Raw genomic sequence first — 15,953 nt, 5'->3', positions numbered from 1 at the left:
GGCGAAATATGACAAAATTTGATTGTGATTGAAAACTTTATTATATAATTTGCTTATACGGGTACTTTGTGACATGACATCGAAGAAAAAAAGAAGAGTTGTGGGAATTTATGCCATTCTGCGTTGTCACTACGTGAACGCGTTTCATTAGTCAGGTTGTTTTATCAGCGAGATGAAAATACCAGTACAGCTCTTCATTAATACCGGCGGTTAAAACAGTTACGTAAAGGACCAATTACCATCACTAACTTACAAAGAACGATTGGAAAATTTGAAACAACAGGAATTCTTGGTAAGCAACAAGGCCGAGTACGTAAAGTTATCACGCAGGAACAAGTTGAAGAAGTAGCAACAGCCGTTATGGATCAGGTGAGAGCTAATAAGCAGGGTACCAGCAGTGTACGTTCAATATCACGACAAACAGATATCCCATTCCCAACGGTACAGAAAATATTATGTAAGTTCCTGAAATTTCATCCTATAAGATACACTCATTAACTGATGACACTGATCTGAATCTTGGCAATTTCTGGTTGTGAGGCGATTCTGCTTCTATTGAAAAACGGTGTATATCAAGGACATGTTCCTGACATTCTTATTTTAAAAGGTCAAATAACGTTACATGTCAGATGAATAAATGCCGATATGCTGCGAGCTACCATCGAAAACCTCGTGTACCGCATGCAATTATTGGAACATTAAATTGGTTGTCAGCTTGAGTCAAATTTGCTATAATAAACATTTTTCATTGGTATTTGGTGTGTTGCTATTTATTGCTCCCATTAGCAGTTATGTATTCTTTTTTCCACACATTATGCGCTTGCAGGGCCAGTTTTCTCCCTATTTTCGTTTTTTGGTACTAATTTTTTTTTCTTGATAAATCGAAACCGCATACTTTAATTATATGGTGTACATAACACGCTACTAGCCCAGGAACAACTCCTGTTATTTCTTGGTGACCCTGTATATATAATATACAGTCATCGATACTTAAATAAGAAAATAATAATAATTGAATATTGACTTCAAAACTAATTTATGAAAACTTCCTTTAAAACAAATTAATATGGAAAAAAAAATTTTGATTTCATTGTGTTGTTAAAAGCGATAATTTCGGATTCTCATTTAGTAACCGGCATTTAGTATGTCTGTTAACATTTAATCATATTAACATTTAAAGAAAATACATTTAGCAGTACAATATAAAATTTATCTTAAATATTTCCTGTTTTTTGAATGTCTCTTATAATGAAACAAACAAGTGGCACTTTTTATAATTTGAATTAATATTAATTAGTTCTAGAACTATATTTGAAGACAACTAGTTTAATTTCTATACAAAGGAAGAAATTCTTGCAAAATAAGTAATTAATTTGCTTGGATAACCTTTATAGCTCAATAATGTAGTATCAATGATATAAAGTAGTATCTTATTTGTATCATATAATATGCATGATGCAAAAACTAATCAACATGCTTTATGAAGTAAAGCACTGAACCTTAGGTTATCGGATATTAGTGATTAGTAAATTCTCAATGTAAAGGTATTTATTTTCAAAATTTTAAGTACATTAGTAATTAAAAATCAATCGAAATGTTTACATATTTCTCAATAGTTATTGTGCATATTATTGCACAAAATCCATCTTCTCAAACAATATTTTTTTCCAATTTTATTAAATTTTTCCAAGATATTATTGTGTATTTTATAACAATACTTTTCATTCTTTCAGTGACTATATACACGCGCATTGCATTTTTCATGTGCTCTCTCTACTGCTACAAAATGAAAAGTAAATTTTTAAGTATAAAATGATGAAAAACTAATGAAGCCTCAATCATTACCATGCCATGATGTACCAGACTAGAGCATCGAATCTTCTTCAAATTTTCTATAGAGCTAAAATGAAGGAAGTTCGGCCTAAGAAAATAAGTATACGTTTCTTTCAAAATCTGCCAAATAGTCTACGAGTATCATAAAAATTCTCATTCTTGCAGCTCAAATAGAATACTTTATATTCTTTCCGATAAGTACAAAAAAAGAAATGATATTTCTTCGGATATGTACAAACAGATTTTTTTTTATTTTTATGTTTACTATATGAAGTTTTCTTATTTTGAAAAAAAAAAGAAAAAAAGATGTTTATTGTCAATGTGTAGAATATGACGTCAATCTACATTCACAATTCTTATCAATTCATTCATAAGATGGGCCTTGACGTAGATTTATGCTTTAGATTTCTACTTTATACCAATACAAGAAGATCATAAAATATTTATGGTTATAAGAGCTTTCATGCTGATGCTTAACATTATTTTTCTTCAATTTCAAAGTTATATATGAACTTCAAAAGTAGTAGGTGTCAACTAAGGCTATTTTTACCAGTGATAATAAAGCCTAAGTCAAATTTCATCTAATATGAAATTTTTTTAAAATCAGTTCATTTAATAATCGCCAAATTTTGCTTTTTGATAAATTTTGCTTGAAAGAGGAAACAATATTTATCTAAATTATTTTTATTTCGCTCATCTTAAAGTAATTATAGATTTAAAAAGATTAACGACTCATTGGCTGAAAATATTTCGTTGAATGAAAGATATATTCTAAAGTAAAGACATTTTATTGCTTTTTAAAAAAAAATATAAATAAAAATACTAACATGAAAAAATGTATTTAAAGAAAATAAAAAAATATTATTAAATATTAGACTGACAGCATTTTAAATTAATTTTTTTTTCTACATGTTTTGGTGATAATAAGTTTTTGCCGATGCAAAACCGATTACATTAAAAAATTTAAGTTTTAAAAAGAAAAAAAAATGTAAAAATTCTTAAATGAATTTTATTGGTAAATATTTACGAAGTATTAAATTCTAAAAATATGTTTATTCATATGTATAATCAACATTTAATCTTCTTAAGATAAAAAACATAAATTGTTGTCGTTATAAAGTTATAAGGAATGAGAATATATTAAGTAATTAAAAGTTAATGGAATATAAACTTCTTCCATTAATTTCAGATCTAAACAGCTTTTATCCAAATTATGCAAATATATTTTCGTTTATGGATTTTCCAATAAGAAAACTAATTGCACATTTAAAATTTATTTGCTTTATATACTTAGTAATAAAATAGTTATGACGGAAACATCTGCTTTCATATCTGGAATACAATTAAATATCGTTAAATAGAAGGAAAACAATTATTATTCAAACATTTATAACAATCATGGTCATAAACTCCCATTTAGTATTAGTTTTTTTAATTTTTTTACAAGAATTAAATAATCCGAAAAATAGAGAACATAATACGAATATTATATATTATATTTCAATTCATTTATGAAATAAAAATTATTGTGATAAACATTTTGATATTTAAAATAAGAAAAATAAACAAGCTTTATTTCAAATTATGCAACTATTTTTTTTTTTACACTCGCTCCAATAAGAAAATCGTTTGCTTAATCAGAATATTAAAATATTTTTCCAATCTTTCCGCTTATAAATTAATTGCAGCATTTGTATTTATTAAACATGCTTGGTTAAAATTTCTTCTAGCTTTCTCTTATTAATCATGATATTAGCCTTTTAATATTTTTACATTCACAATTTGATATGATAAAATCAAGCTAACCTTTCTGACTATAAAGTAATTGAATTTTCCAAACGATTTAATGTGAATGATTAAAAATATTTATGGTTTGATTATAATTTACAATTAAAGTAACCTTAATCCAGAAATAATTACTACCATTATCAGACGATTTTCTTCCTCATTTTACTGAACTACCAAACTTAAACAAAGCAACTTTAAAAGCAGTTACGAGAGGAAATTTCCCTCTTAAAGTTCTAAAGATTTAAAAACTTTCTAGTTCATACCAGCCTTAGCCAAATCAGATCTGACTTGAACCACTTTGAAACTGAAGTATTTATTATCTATCCGTAAGACAGAAGCAATTCGTCTAGCCTGAGGCATGACTACAAAGACGAACAAGGATCGAGCGTCTTTCGGAACTTAAATGAAAACGATAAAGTTCGAATCCAGCCCGTTCAGTGGTCCATAAACTTTCAGAGAAAGCCCTTCTCATTGTAAAGCCTAGTCATCCGGAATGCATCATTCCAAAGTTGGAATTTCGAGTCCCCCCCCCTTCGGATGAAAATTCTTTAATGCTACTAAATGCGTCTACAACTTCAATCACGGTAGTTCTGCATAAGAGAGTGCGCATATTTGAGTGGCGATGGATTGGAGTTTACATTTGTGCCTCGGAATATTGTTACTCAGTTCTTTTGATGTGTTTTATTTCTGTTTTGAAAAGAAATATTTGGCAGGTTTTGAATGCATTGATTGGATGTTTTTATTAAAAGGTACATTTTAGTTATTGGTTGTTAGATTATGTTATTATGATGAAATAATAGTCCTTATAATGTTCGTTTATTCAATTTAATTATAGCTGAAGAAAAATTAAAAATGCATTAAAAGTTTATCTTTTATTTCAAATATAAATACTCATAATTTATTTAATTTCACATAAAATAATATATATTTGCAATGATAGAAAAGGAACTAGAAATATTTTATTTAAAATATGTATAGATTTGTGCTAGAAATCGTTATAAAAGTTTAGGTAATATCTAGAGTTTTGAAAGAAAATTGCATATATAATAAAGCAATGAACTCATGACTTTAGAATTATTTCCACGTTACAATATCTGATATAATATTTTCTAAAATAATACAAAAAGCCTTTAAAAACAATTGCTTTTCAGAAACAAGAGTTCTTGATGATTTGAAAATTGAATTTATGAAATTATATCTGTTTGCCTGTTTATGTGTGAGGACAAATACATGAAAACTAAAAGAAAAAAGTGTGCAAATAATATGTACAAGAAAACAATGTTTTTGTATAGAATCTTGGAAAAAATAAAAAGGAAATTTCTTTGTCCTTGTGAAGTAGAGCAAATTAAGCCAAATACACAATGAATTTTATGAATAAAATATAGTGTTATGTTTTAACACCAAAATTCCATATCTCTATCACGTTTTAATTCAACTGTCTTCAGTCAACACTTCCAATATTTATAAAGTAAACGTTCTGACAATTCATATTTCCACTTTAATTAAATAACCATTCGTTTGTCTAAATTACAATTCTCAAGGAAAACAAATAATATGATTCTATCTGAAGAAGAAATAAATCAGAAATTCTAAAGGTTGGTCGAGAACCCATTGCAGCTGTCTATGAAGTTTACGAAAGCTATATACAGGGTGTTTATAAAGTCCCGGACCCATTTTGATGTTTAATAACTCATAAAATAATAAAGATATAAACACACTTATGACATTTATTGATGGAATAACTCATATATTTTCCTTTTCAGGTTTGAATATTTTTACTTTTGTAAATATCGTCTGCGCGTGTGGTTAATTTCAGATAACTTCATTTTCCAGTCTAAATATCTGTACTTTTCTAAATACTGTCTGCTTATTAATTGCATTTTTCTCTCTTTTGTTTTTGTCAACTATTGCAATGTTATCTTTGCTTTTGATGTGTCTGTTCTATGTAGTACTTTTGTATGTGATGTTTTATTCGAGTGGATATTAAGGAGAATGCATACACCACAAGAGAAAGCACAGATTTTATGGTGGTTCATAGAAATGAAATCGAAAGTGCAAGCACAGAGAAATTTCAGAAGAATTTACCAAAAAGATCCTCCATCCAAAAACAGCACCTTGCGGTGGAAAAAGAATTTTCTAGAAATTGGAAGTATCGAAGATAAGAAACGTTCCAGATGTCCTTGCACAAGTGATTTTGATGTTGAGCGTGTCAGAGAGACATTTTTACACAATCCTAGAATATCTGTGAGATCAGCGGCAACAGAATTGGATAGGCCAATTTCGACGGTGTACAAGGTTATTAAGAAAAAATTAAGACTGCATGCATACAAAGTTCAAATTGTTCAAGTTTTGGAACCGAACGATAGACCTAGGAGGATGGCCTTTGCAACAGATATGCTAAGGAGGATAGAAGATGCTGCTGATTTTCTGAAGAGCATAATGTTCTCCGATGAAGCATCCTTTCCTGTTTCTGGCATTGTTAATCGCCATAAAGTGCGCAAATGGCTCTGTGGATGCCGACATGCTTGTCGCTACCTGGCGTGAAATTGACTATCGACTTGATATTCTCCGTGCGACGAAGGGGGCACACGTGGATGTTCATTGGCAAGGGTCATGAAACTTTTTGAGTCTATTAACCATTTATGCTATTAATTTAAATCTATCTTTATTATTTTATGAGTTATTAAACATCAAAATGGGTCCGGGACTTTATAAACACCCTGTATATCTCAATTATTAGGCTAAAGTATTCTCTGTACGGTCATTTCTAAAGAGTTGAATTTGAACTGGTTGTTCTTGCACAATATTCCTGCATTAAACTTGCATTTCCAAAATAATTGTCTTTATTTAAAATTTCCTCTAAATTTATCCCATACTCTTTCTAAATTTAGAACTAAGCAAATATCTGGAAATTTTCTGAATGGAAACATGAAACATTTTTCTGTGTACAGAAAAAATATATAAAATAATATATACAAAAAAAATTAATTTATAATTAATTAAATAATTTTTAACTCTTCATTATCAACTTTCAAAACAGTCAAAATCTTTTTCATACAACTCAACACATTAATTAACAAAAAAAATTATTGAAATTATATTTCTAAATGCATTATTTAAGAATATAAATCATTTGTTCTACTTTTTTGTTTTCTTTATTCATCTCAATTATATTGCCTGTATTTTATTACTTTTATTAACTTCACGTGGAGTTTTGGTTCCAAAGGATATTTAAGAATTTTTCTTATTTCAAAGGGATTCATATTTATTTTCAATTTTAAGAATTTATCAAAAATCATAAAAATACAAAAACTGAAATATGCGAATGCTCTACGCACCTGATTTTGCATGCTTTTTTCTTCTTCTTTTTTCTGAAGAAGTTTTAAATTTAACCGTTTCTGCCATAAATCTAACAAAATGTTTTAAGATCAATAAAAAATCTTATAATTCAAAACCTCGATTTGAAAGATGATGAATACTAGTTTTTATTAAACATGCTAAAAAATAAGGCAGTGAATGCACAGAAATGAAATTGAAAACATTGAAATGAATTGAGTTAAATTTTGATGTTACTTGAAAAATATTTTATGCTATTATTATTAGCTTGAAGTTAGAGTAGAAAATTCGAAATGCTCAGTTAGTTTATACGAAACTGAATATTAAATTAACTTTTGAATTTCAATGTGATGACTGTGTCATTTCGCTTGTTTTAAGAAGACAGTGGACTTTAAAATAAACAAAAATGGGTAAAAATATAAAGTTTTCCTTTTCCTCTTTCATTGCTAAAATAATGCTTACATTCGACTAAAATGCCATTATAAAATTTATATTTAATAAAGCAAATACTCGAAGGGCCTAGGAAAGAAAGTAAATTTTAATGACTTTTCTTAAATAATTTCCAAATTAGGTTGAAATATTCCAGGTGTATTAAATTTTGAGAAAATAAAAAAATAAAATCGATAATGAAGATTTCATTAAACAATAAACAAAACTGGATATGCATTTTACGTTTAGAGTTTTTTTTTCGTTTGCTAAAAGATAATTTTAGTTCAGAAGAACATAAAAAAATTTAGGAAAACTTAGTGTATGTGCATAAAAATATTTTTTTTAATTAAAATTTAATTGCACTTACAAAATAATACACATTTTTGCTGCAAATATATTTTTATAGGACAATAAGAAAAAAATAATTGAAAGAAATAAAATTAAGTCCATTGGAATATTTTGAAATGTTTAAAAACTATGCATCTTTCAATTTTTTTAATTAATGCATTTCGTTTTAAAGAGATTTTCAATAGTATTTTTAATATTTATATTTTAGTATATATGCATAAAAATCCTCACAATCCTAAGAGAATAATTCGCAAAACTGACTGACAGAGTCCCTTAATCCTTAACTAAATAAGAACTAATTCGAGTTTAAATGAAACAGGGGTTTAGAATGTGACGTCTACTTTACCCTACTTGGCAATTATGATTCTCGTTTATATTAGAATGAAAAGTTATCTTTCTAGAAATTCATGTTTTTTATTATTTAGAGGATTACTAATTGAATACTATAAATCATAAGAATTCATAAAATTAACATACCCTATATGTGCCGAGGTTGTCTACAACGCATGGCAGCACCACCTCCCTGCCCGCGGCTACAGTCACGTTTTGAATTGGTTCTGCGAAAGAGGGAACCAACGGATCTGATGAGGCAGCTGAAAAAAAAATAATAAAATATTTTGGTATTTTTCAAATTCATTATATAATTGAACAAGTAATATTTATAAATTTCTGAAAATGATCTTCAAAAGAAATTTATTAGTTGCAAAAATTTTCTACCATTTAAAACAATTCAGGAACAATTATAGATAAAACATGAAAATTTGAAAAATATCCCTGAAACTTTAACTCTAAATATCATGAAAATTTAACTCTTTAAATTCTCAGGAAAATTTAACTCCAAAAAATAGAATTAATTGAAATTATATATCTGATACTTACTTTTTAAAAAATTCTTATTCTGTATTTCAAAGCAACTTTTATATTTTTACAACATTATGAAATTCAGTAATTTATGACAGTTTTATTCTCTATTTACATTATATATTTGTGAATGCAATTAAATCAATCTGCATTTAATTTCAGCTTTTTTTATATTTTTGAATAAAAACCAATGAAATGTAATATTTGTTATGGAATAAACAAATTATTTGGCATAAAAATACAAAAGTTTAAAGTATACAAATTATCGGAATGAATTATTGGAAATTCAAATACATTAATTAATTTATAGTTCAAGGTAATTATATATTTTCCTATGATTTATATTTTAACATCATTATATAATGCAATACGACATCTTTCATGTCTGTTTATTTTATTTATATGTAAATATATTTAATTTTGTCTGCATAAAATTCAACTTTTTTTTCATATTTTTTGAAGAAAATAAATTACTTGCAACATTTATTATATAAAATATTGTTATTATTTATTTATATAATTTATATAATTTGTTATTATTCATTATGTAATATATAAATTTTTAGACAGAAAAATACAACTGATTGAAGTATATAAATTATCGGAATGAAATCGAAAATCAAGCATATGATCTTTTAACAGATTTTATTATAATTTTTGGAAATTCAAATATTTTATTTAATTTATGAAATAATTAATAATAACAAAGAAATTTATTTAAAATTAAACGTTGTTAGTTTCTAATTCAAGAACTATATGTTTTAAATCTCAAAATTATATAACTCCTATTCTGAAAAATATAGAAATTTCAAAATAGGAGTTGATTTAATCTCAAGCTGTAAGAAAATGTTTCACTCAATGGAATCGATAAATTCGCTAAAAATTTGTCTGAATTTATATTCTTAACATCTTCCGAGAAGCCTCTCCTATTTCACAATTTATTTCCAAAGAACTTAAAATACAACTTCTAAAAATAGTTTACTTTGAAATTGCATTTTTTAAACTTTAGTTTGCCAGCCAGTAACATAAATTCCACGAAATTCGTAGCAAAGAATTACAAGCTATTCTACGAACAAATTCTGAAAATGGCAGTTTTATATTCGAAAATAAACATTAAGAAATGAATTTCTCGTTCCCTTTCTATTCTATGAAATCATCTTATATAAAAAATGACTAAATAATATGTTATATTTGATTTAAACAACAATAAAATAGAGAGTTCTAAAAGATAAAACCAAATAATAGACTTAATAAGGAATTATTTCATTCTCGGTTTACTTCTTTCGATTATCCTTTTATATTTTACATTTTATGTAAACAGTTCTTATTTTACAATGATGAAAAAATATCTATAAATTCTTATGTGGAATTTCCGTTTAGTTGTTGATTAAAATTCTTCGGTTATTCTTTATATATCGAGATACTATTACAATATGACTTAATCCTTTGTAAAACACGATTATTAAAAACAATTGCTTTATTTAAGAATCATTATAATTTTCTTAAAAAACGTGACAAATCTTAATAAAATATAAAAAAGTTTTATTTCTTTTAAATTATTATAAAGGTTTTATATGACTGCTGCTAATCACAAGGAAAACAATCATGCGATATACTATCTCACGCTTTTGTTGTTGTTTCTAATTGCGGTCATAGACAAGTCTGCTGACGTATACCGCGATTTTAAGCCGAGAGAACGTCTCTTGTTTTACAGTAGCGCCATCTATGGCCTATCTTACGCATTAGCTACTCATGCGTCACAAACCTTTTTACTTGGCGGACTTCATTCATGCATTTCAATCACTCATCCACAGATCGTAATTTAGATCCGAACGCTTGACATTATGAATCATGTTCGTAGCCATTGTTGGCTATTCCAGTTGACATATGCATGAACTATATGTAGCTATAAAAGGATATATATATATATATATATATATATATATATATATATATATACACAAAAGATTTATCCTCAGAAAATGTTCGTAGTTATTCATGTCTGAGAATGAAACTCACAATTTATTTTCGAATACAGAGTTTAAACTAATATTTAATGATTTCTAAACAATTAAATAACAATTTAAAGAATCCATATATATTTATATTTCCAAAAAAAACGTCTTTCAAAAATATCTAACTTAACATTTTTCCAAATTACAATTGAATTGTAATCTAAAAAGTGATATTTTAAATTGTAATTGCTGTTTAACTTTTTAGAAAATGAGTTGAAACCAATTTTTTTCAATACTTCCATACAAAACATTTCAGGCACCAATATCCAAAGAATACAACTGCAAATTTAATTTGAAAATTTACACTCCACCCATGTCTGAAAGTCTTCTACGAAATGGAATTGCAGGCCATGCCTCCCTTTCTTACGAGCCGAATCAATGTGTCTTTTCGAAGCAAAGCAATGCGTTCCAAAACCGTTCCGTTCTATCTCGTAACTATATCGTGTTTCTTTACGACTCGTTACGTCCACGGGTTTGCTTTAAACTATCATGGAAAAAAAGAAAGCTTAGAAGTGTTGATATTGCCTTGGTCAGAGCCAGGGCAGTTAAGGGATTTACTCTGATCAAGTCCTGCGGCGAACGGTTTCCAGGCAGCTAGGGGATCAGCAACATATAACGCCAGAAAGGACAGAAACGTATACCCATACTTGTTGAAGGTTGGGCAAAAGAATACAGTGAAAACAAAATTTTTATTCAAGAGAGATTCACTTAATTTATTAAAAAATAAAAAATAATGTTACAGTTATTTTTTAAAAATTTTTCTACAGTAGTATAATATTAAGTCAAAATGCCATATGTCAAAGGTATATAATTTATTTTATTACAGTTGGCATCGCCAATGGTATATTGTATTTTGTTGTATCATCACGAATAGAGTATTTCATGGAGAAATTCGGGATTTAAGCATAGAGACTAAATACAAGTGTTTGGCATCAATAAAAAGTTTTAGCAAATTTAATATGATATTTTTTATTCTAATTTGGATAGTTGTTTCTATTTAGACATATTTTCTGTTTCTTTAATACAAAAATTAGAGAAACTAAAGAAACTAAAAATATTTCAAAGAATAAATATAATAAATATTATAAATATATTTTTTAAGCTAAATTTCTGATTAATTCAGCTTCTAAATTGTACAAAATATTTACACATTCTCTGTATAATACATTTAATTATTTATGAAATAGAAATAAAGTTTATAAATATTTTTTTCTCCAAAACTATTTAGTACTGTTATGGTCTTATTGCTTTCAACATACAAAAAAAAAATATCGTAAGAGCTTCTAGACAAAAAAATCGTTAGATAATAATGTTTAAACCTTTATTAGTCTTTCTTACCTTCGTATTTTTTGATAGAGTCAATAATAACATTCTGTATATAACTGCTCTTACAAAACGGAATTGAAAGAAAGAGTAGAGTTCTAAAAATTTATTCATAATGATAAAATCAGATAAGAAAATTCTACTTTAAATTTAAGTAATTTATAAAGCAATGTTAACGGAAAGTAATTATTTTATCATTACATTAATATTCCAAGAGCCAAGTGTGAAAGATTTAACGAAGTTATGAAATTAGTTTGAATTTCATTACAACAATAAATCAACTTTTTGAATTTTGAAGTAAAATACAAATGGCTTTGTATTTTACCTTGTACATTATTTTTCACATTGGATTACTTTGTACATTACTATGACTTGGAGTTATTAAAAATTAATAAAATTTGGATTGATTTTTGATTAATTAAAATAAATTATCTTATTATATTAAACACCTTATACTTAAAAAGTAAATAGGTATTAAATTTGGTAGCTTAAAGTACAACGATCTATTCTGTTGAGTGTTTTGTAAGATTTTTACGTGATGCAGTTTAGAGAAAGTCTTTCTAAAAACATTATTATATAAGTCACTTATTTTTGTGTACGTGTCTTCTCAAGGTAAGTGAGTATCATGAAATCTCAATCTATTGATAATTCTTCTGACTAAATATAATTTTAATTAAACCGTATTATTTCATTTTTACTTTTTCATATATCAACAGTGAGACGCAAAAATATTATTATCATTGAAAAATTTGATTGTGATATTTGAATAAAAATTTTTGTTCTTAGATAATCTTATCAATTTTTAGAATTGCACCAAATCAATTATTATTAGGAATTCAATAATCAATTCTTATTCTAATATTGATTAGGATGCCAAATCAATTTTTAGAATTGTTTCTGATTACCTTTTAGGTTTTTTTCTTATGTATTTGCAAACACAATAATTGAAAAATGCAGCTGGTAAAAAAGTTATATTTTGATCGTAATCTTGAAATCAAAACTTATCGATTCAATTTCATGTGAATATAAAAAAAAACAGTTTGGTGTTTTCTGTCATTCGTTAAAGAAATGTTTATCCAGTTTCATGTTTTATTCCAAAAAAGATTTTGTATCAAAATATTCTACCAAATCTGTCAAGAAATAATTAATCATCGATCCATTCGCAATTTCATATACAGTTAACTCTAAATAGTGCCAAATTATAGAAAGATATCGGAAATACGATTTTATAGCAGGAATAATTAATTTTGGACCAAATTCATCAAAGAGTTATTTTATATTTATTCATATGCATGAGAACTGAAAAATTCAAAAGTTTGATAAGTAAAATTTGGTATGTGGTTCTTACATCCAAATTATTTAATTTTTAAATTACTTCATTAAAGAGGCCAGAGAGATGGTATCCAAAATATAAAAATTCTTTTTTGCTATCCTACGAAACTTTCCATATTAATCTCTTTATTGCAACGAAATCCTACACATTATTATGTTAAAAGCGACAACCCTCTGCCACCAAATTCTACTGGTTGCATCTTTATTGTAATGTCCACCTCTGTACTCAAGAACATGAACATGTTCCAAATGAATACTTGTTGAAATTCAGTTTATATTATTCAAAAGAAATGAGTTTCGTTTTAGGTTATCAATAAATTACAGCGAAAGACATTTTATAGAAAACAATACATGCAGTATGATAATTAACGTATACACTCCACAAGACATATATATCCGATAACGAAAGTTAAAATGTAAACACGCAAAGTAGTTGATTGTATATAAGAAAATAAGAGAAAATAATATTCTTTCTGTTTCTATTAAAGAACAATCGGCTGTAAAAGTTTTTATGAAAAGTAACGAAAATTTTATAAATGGATTGATTTCGATTGTTATGTTGTATTCAAACTTATCTGATGAAAACCCTTAGGTTAAAACCATAATGATATTGCAAAAACACATATTTATTCCATTATTATCTATAAAGTGATGTTTATTCTATTAATAAATTTCAGAAGAAAATAAACCACTTCTAAAACTATATAATAAATAAATTATCCAGAAACTACTACACTATTTTGAAACAAAATATTATTATTTTTTCAATATATGCAAATATTAAATAAATATTATTTGAATCAAAAAGCAGCATCATTTATTTATTGTCGCTCTATAACTTTTTCTATTTAATTTTTTATTCTTATTTGTAATTCGAAGAGCAGTTTCTATTCCCTAGCTGGCAATGCTTCAGTTTCATATTCAACTCACGTGTGTATCAAAAATAAATCGTTTGAAACTCTCTATTATTCGTTAAAAATATTCTAACATGAGTTAAATATTTTTTCATACGTTGACACAAAATAAATAGCTATTATTATTACTTGTATTAAATTAAAATTGTTTTCTTGCATTCCAAGCATTTATTTTACGTCAACGGGTAAAGATTTAAATTTCTATACTGATTAAAAAGTTTTAAAACTCTTTTCCAAATTGATAAAATATGGGTCTTAATTTAATTTTTACGGATTTATCAGATCTAAAAATTACTTAATCATTATATTATTACTATTTCATCATATCACAATCTTAAAAGGCCAAAAGACCGAAATCATTTCATGTCCTAAAATTCTTGATAAAATTGAAACATTGTGTTTAAGTTAAAATATGACAAAAGCAGGATTTAATTTCCTTTATGAAAGCAACTTATGGTTGAGCGAAAAACAATTATAAAATTCGCAAATGCCAAACCAGATAATGCATCATAAAATGACTAATGATAGATTTATTTAATGAGTTGAAAGTTTAGATAAAGATTTTACATTATAAATTTTTCAGTTTAGAACGATATCAACATCAGTACTTATCAACAAAAGGCAATCCATGCGGAAGTTTAAATTGTTACTACCTACGTAGACAGCAGATTTTATGGATATATCTTCTGCGATAACCTAGTCAGTAGTGATTGATGATATACCGGAGCTAGTATAAAATTTAGCCCCAGCTAGTTGATGAGGTTTAAGCTAAACCTGCAAGAAGCGTAACATTTAAAATATTGATAGAAAACATTGGTGCTGTCAAATCAATTCTATTTTCTAGCTGTATTATATATTTTATCCAACTTATAAATATATTCTTTTTTAATAACAGTTAAAATAAGAGTTTTAGAGATTATAGAATAAATTAGATTTTGAACTTGAGATAAGTACAATGGACTTATAATTCATCTTATAATTTTAATGAATTTTTTTAAAAGTTATTTTTTTTAAATTTTTTTCTCCCCATTTATAATTTTAATTTAAATTATAATTTTTTTTTATCTTAATTCAATCAAATGTTTAACGAATATCTCATAATCTTGGCGATAAAACTCATATTAATCGGAGGTGGATTCATAATTTTAATATAAAAAGTTGCTAATGTTTTTTCGACAATAAGTTGCCAAATATGGCAATCACACTTTTTACAAAATTTTCTTATGTAAATTTAATTTGACCAGTTTCGATAGTTTGTTCGGAATTTTTTCCTATAGAACCTGCCTTTTTATATTTTAATGATAACATTTAGATTTTTTAAAATATTTTTATAATTTTATTTGATTTTAATCAAAAACAATTTTATGATGAAATTCAAATTTAGCCATTAAAACGCTCTATCGAGTGCTTTTGCCAAAGTTAAAACTAAGATTAAAACATTGCTTCTTTGAACATTCAATTTGAAAGAGGAGTTTCGCTTACGTTTTTATTTTGCAATTTATACATTTTTTATCTGCACCCCAGTAATTTGCAGTAAACTGATTTAATTAAATTCGTATCTTTCAGATGTATCAAATAACATTTTAAAATGTTAACAAAAAGCGTTTAATATTAATGGCTTTACTGCCTAAAAAAGTCAATAATCTTGGCGAATAAGCTGGTCACCAAAGGCGGCTAGTTTCAATGCAATAGACTATAATCAATCATTTTTAAAACTGAATTCAATAACGAAATACATCACTCTGATAGAAAGTCTGAAACATCGGAAAAGGAT

The 15,953-nt window shown here is 26.5% G+C and overlaps 1 protein-coding gene across 2 annotated transcripts in view; it reads right to left on the bottom strand.

Annotated features, from left to right (window-relative positions):
• LOC129968824 (lachesin-like) overlaps positions 1-15,953 on the bottom strand; it is a 443,340-nt gene that overhangs the window by 120,054 nt on the left and 307,333 nt on the right. For both annotated transcript variants that reach the window (XM_056083097.1, XM_056083096.1), the window contains exon 2: positions 8,212-8,327. In XM_056083097.1, coding sequence (XP_055939072.1) covers positions 8,212-8,327 — 116 coding nt within the window. The remainder of the gene's footprint in view (positions 1-8,211; positions 8,328-15,953) is intronic.

This window comes from Argiope bruennichi, chromosome 5 (assembly GCF_947563725.1).
Source record: "Argiope bruennichi chromosome 5, qqArgBrue1.1, whole genome shotgun sequence".
In the NCBI taxonomy this organism is placed as follows: Eukaryota; Metazoa; Arthropoda; class Arachnida; order Araneae; family Araneidae; genus Argiope; species Argiope bruennichi.
This window is presented reverse-complemented; position numbering and strand designations above follow the sequence as displayed.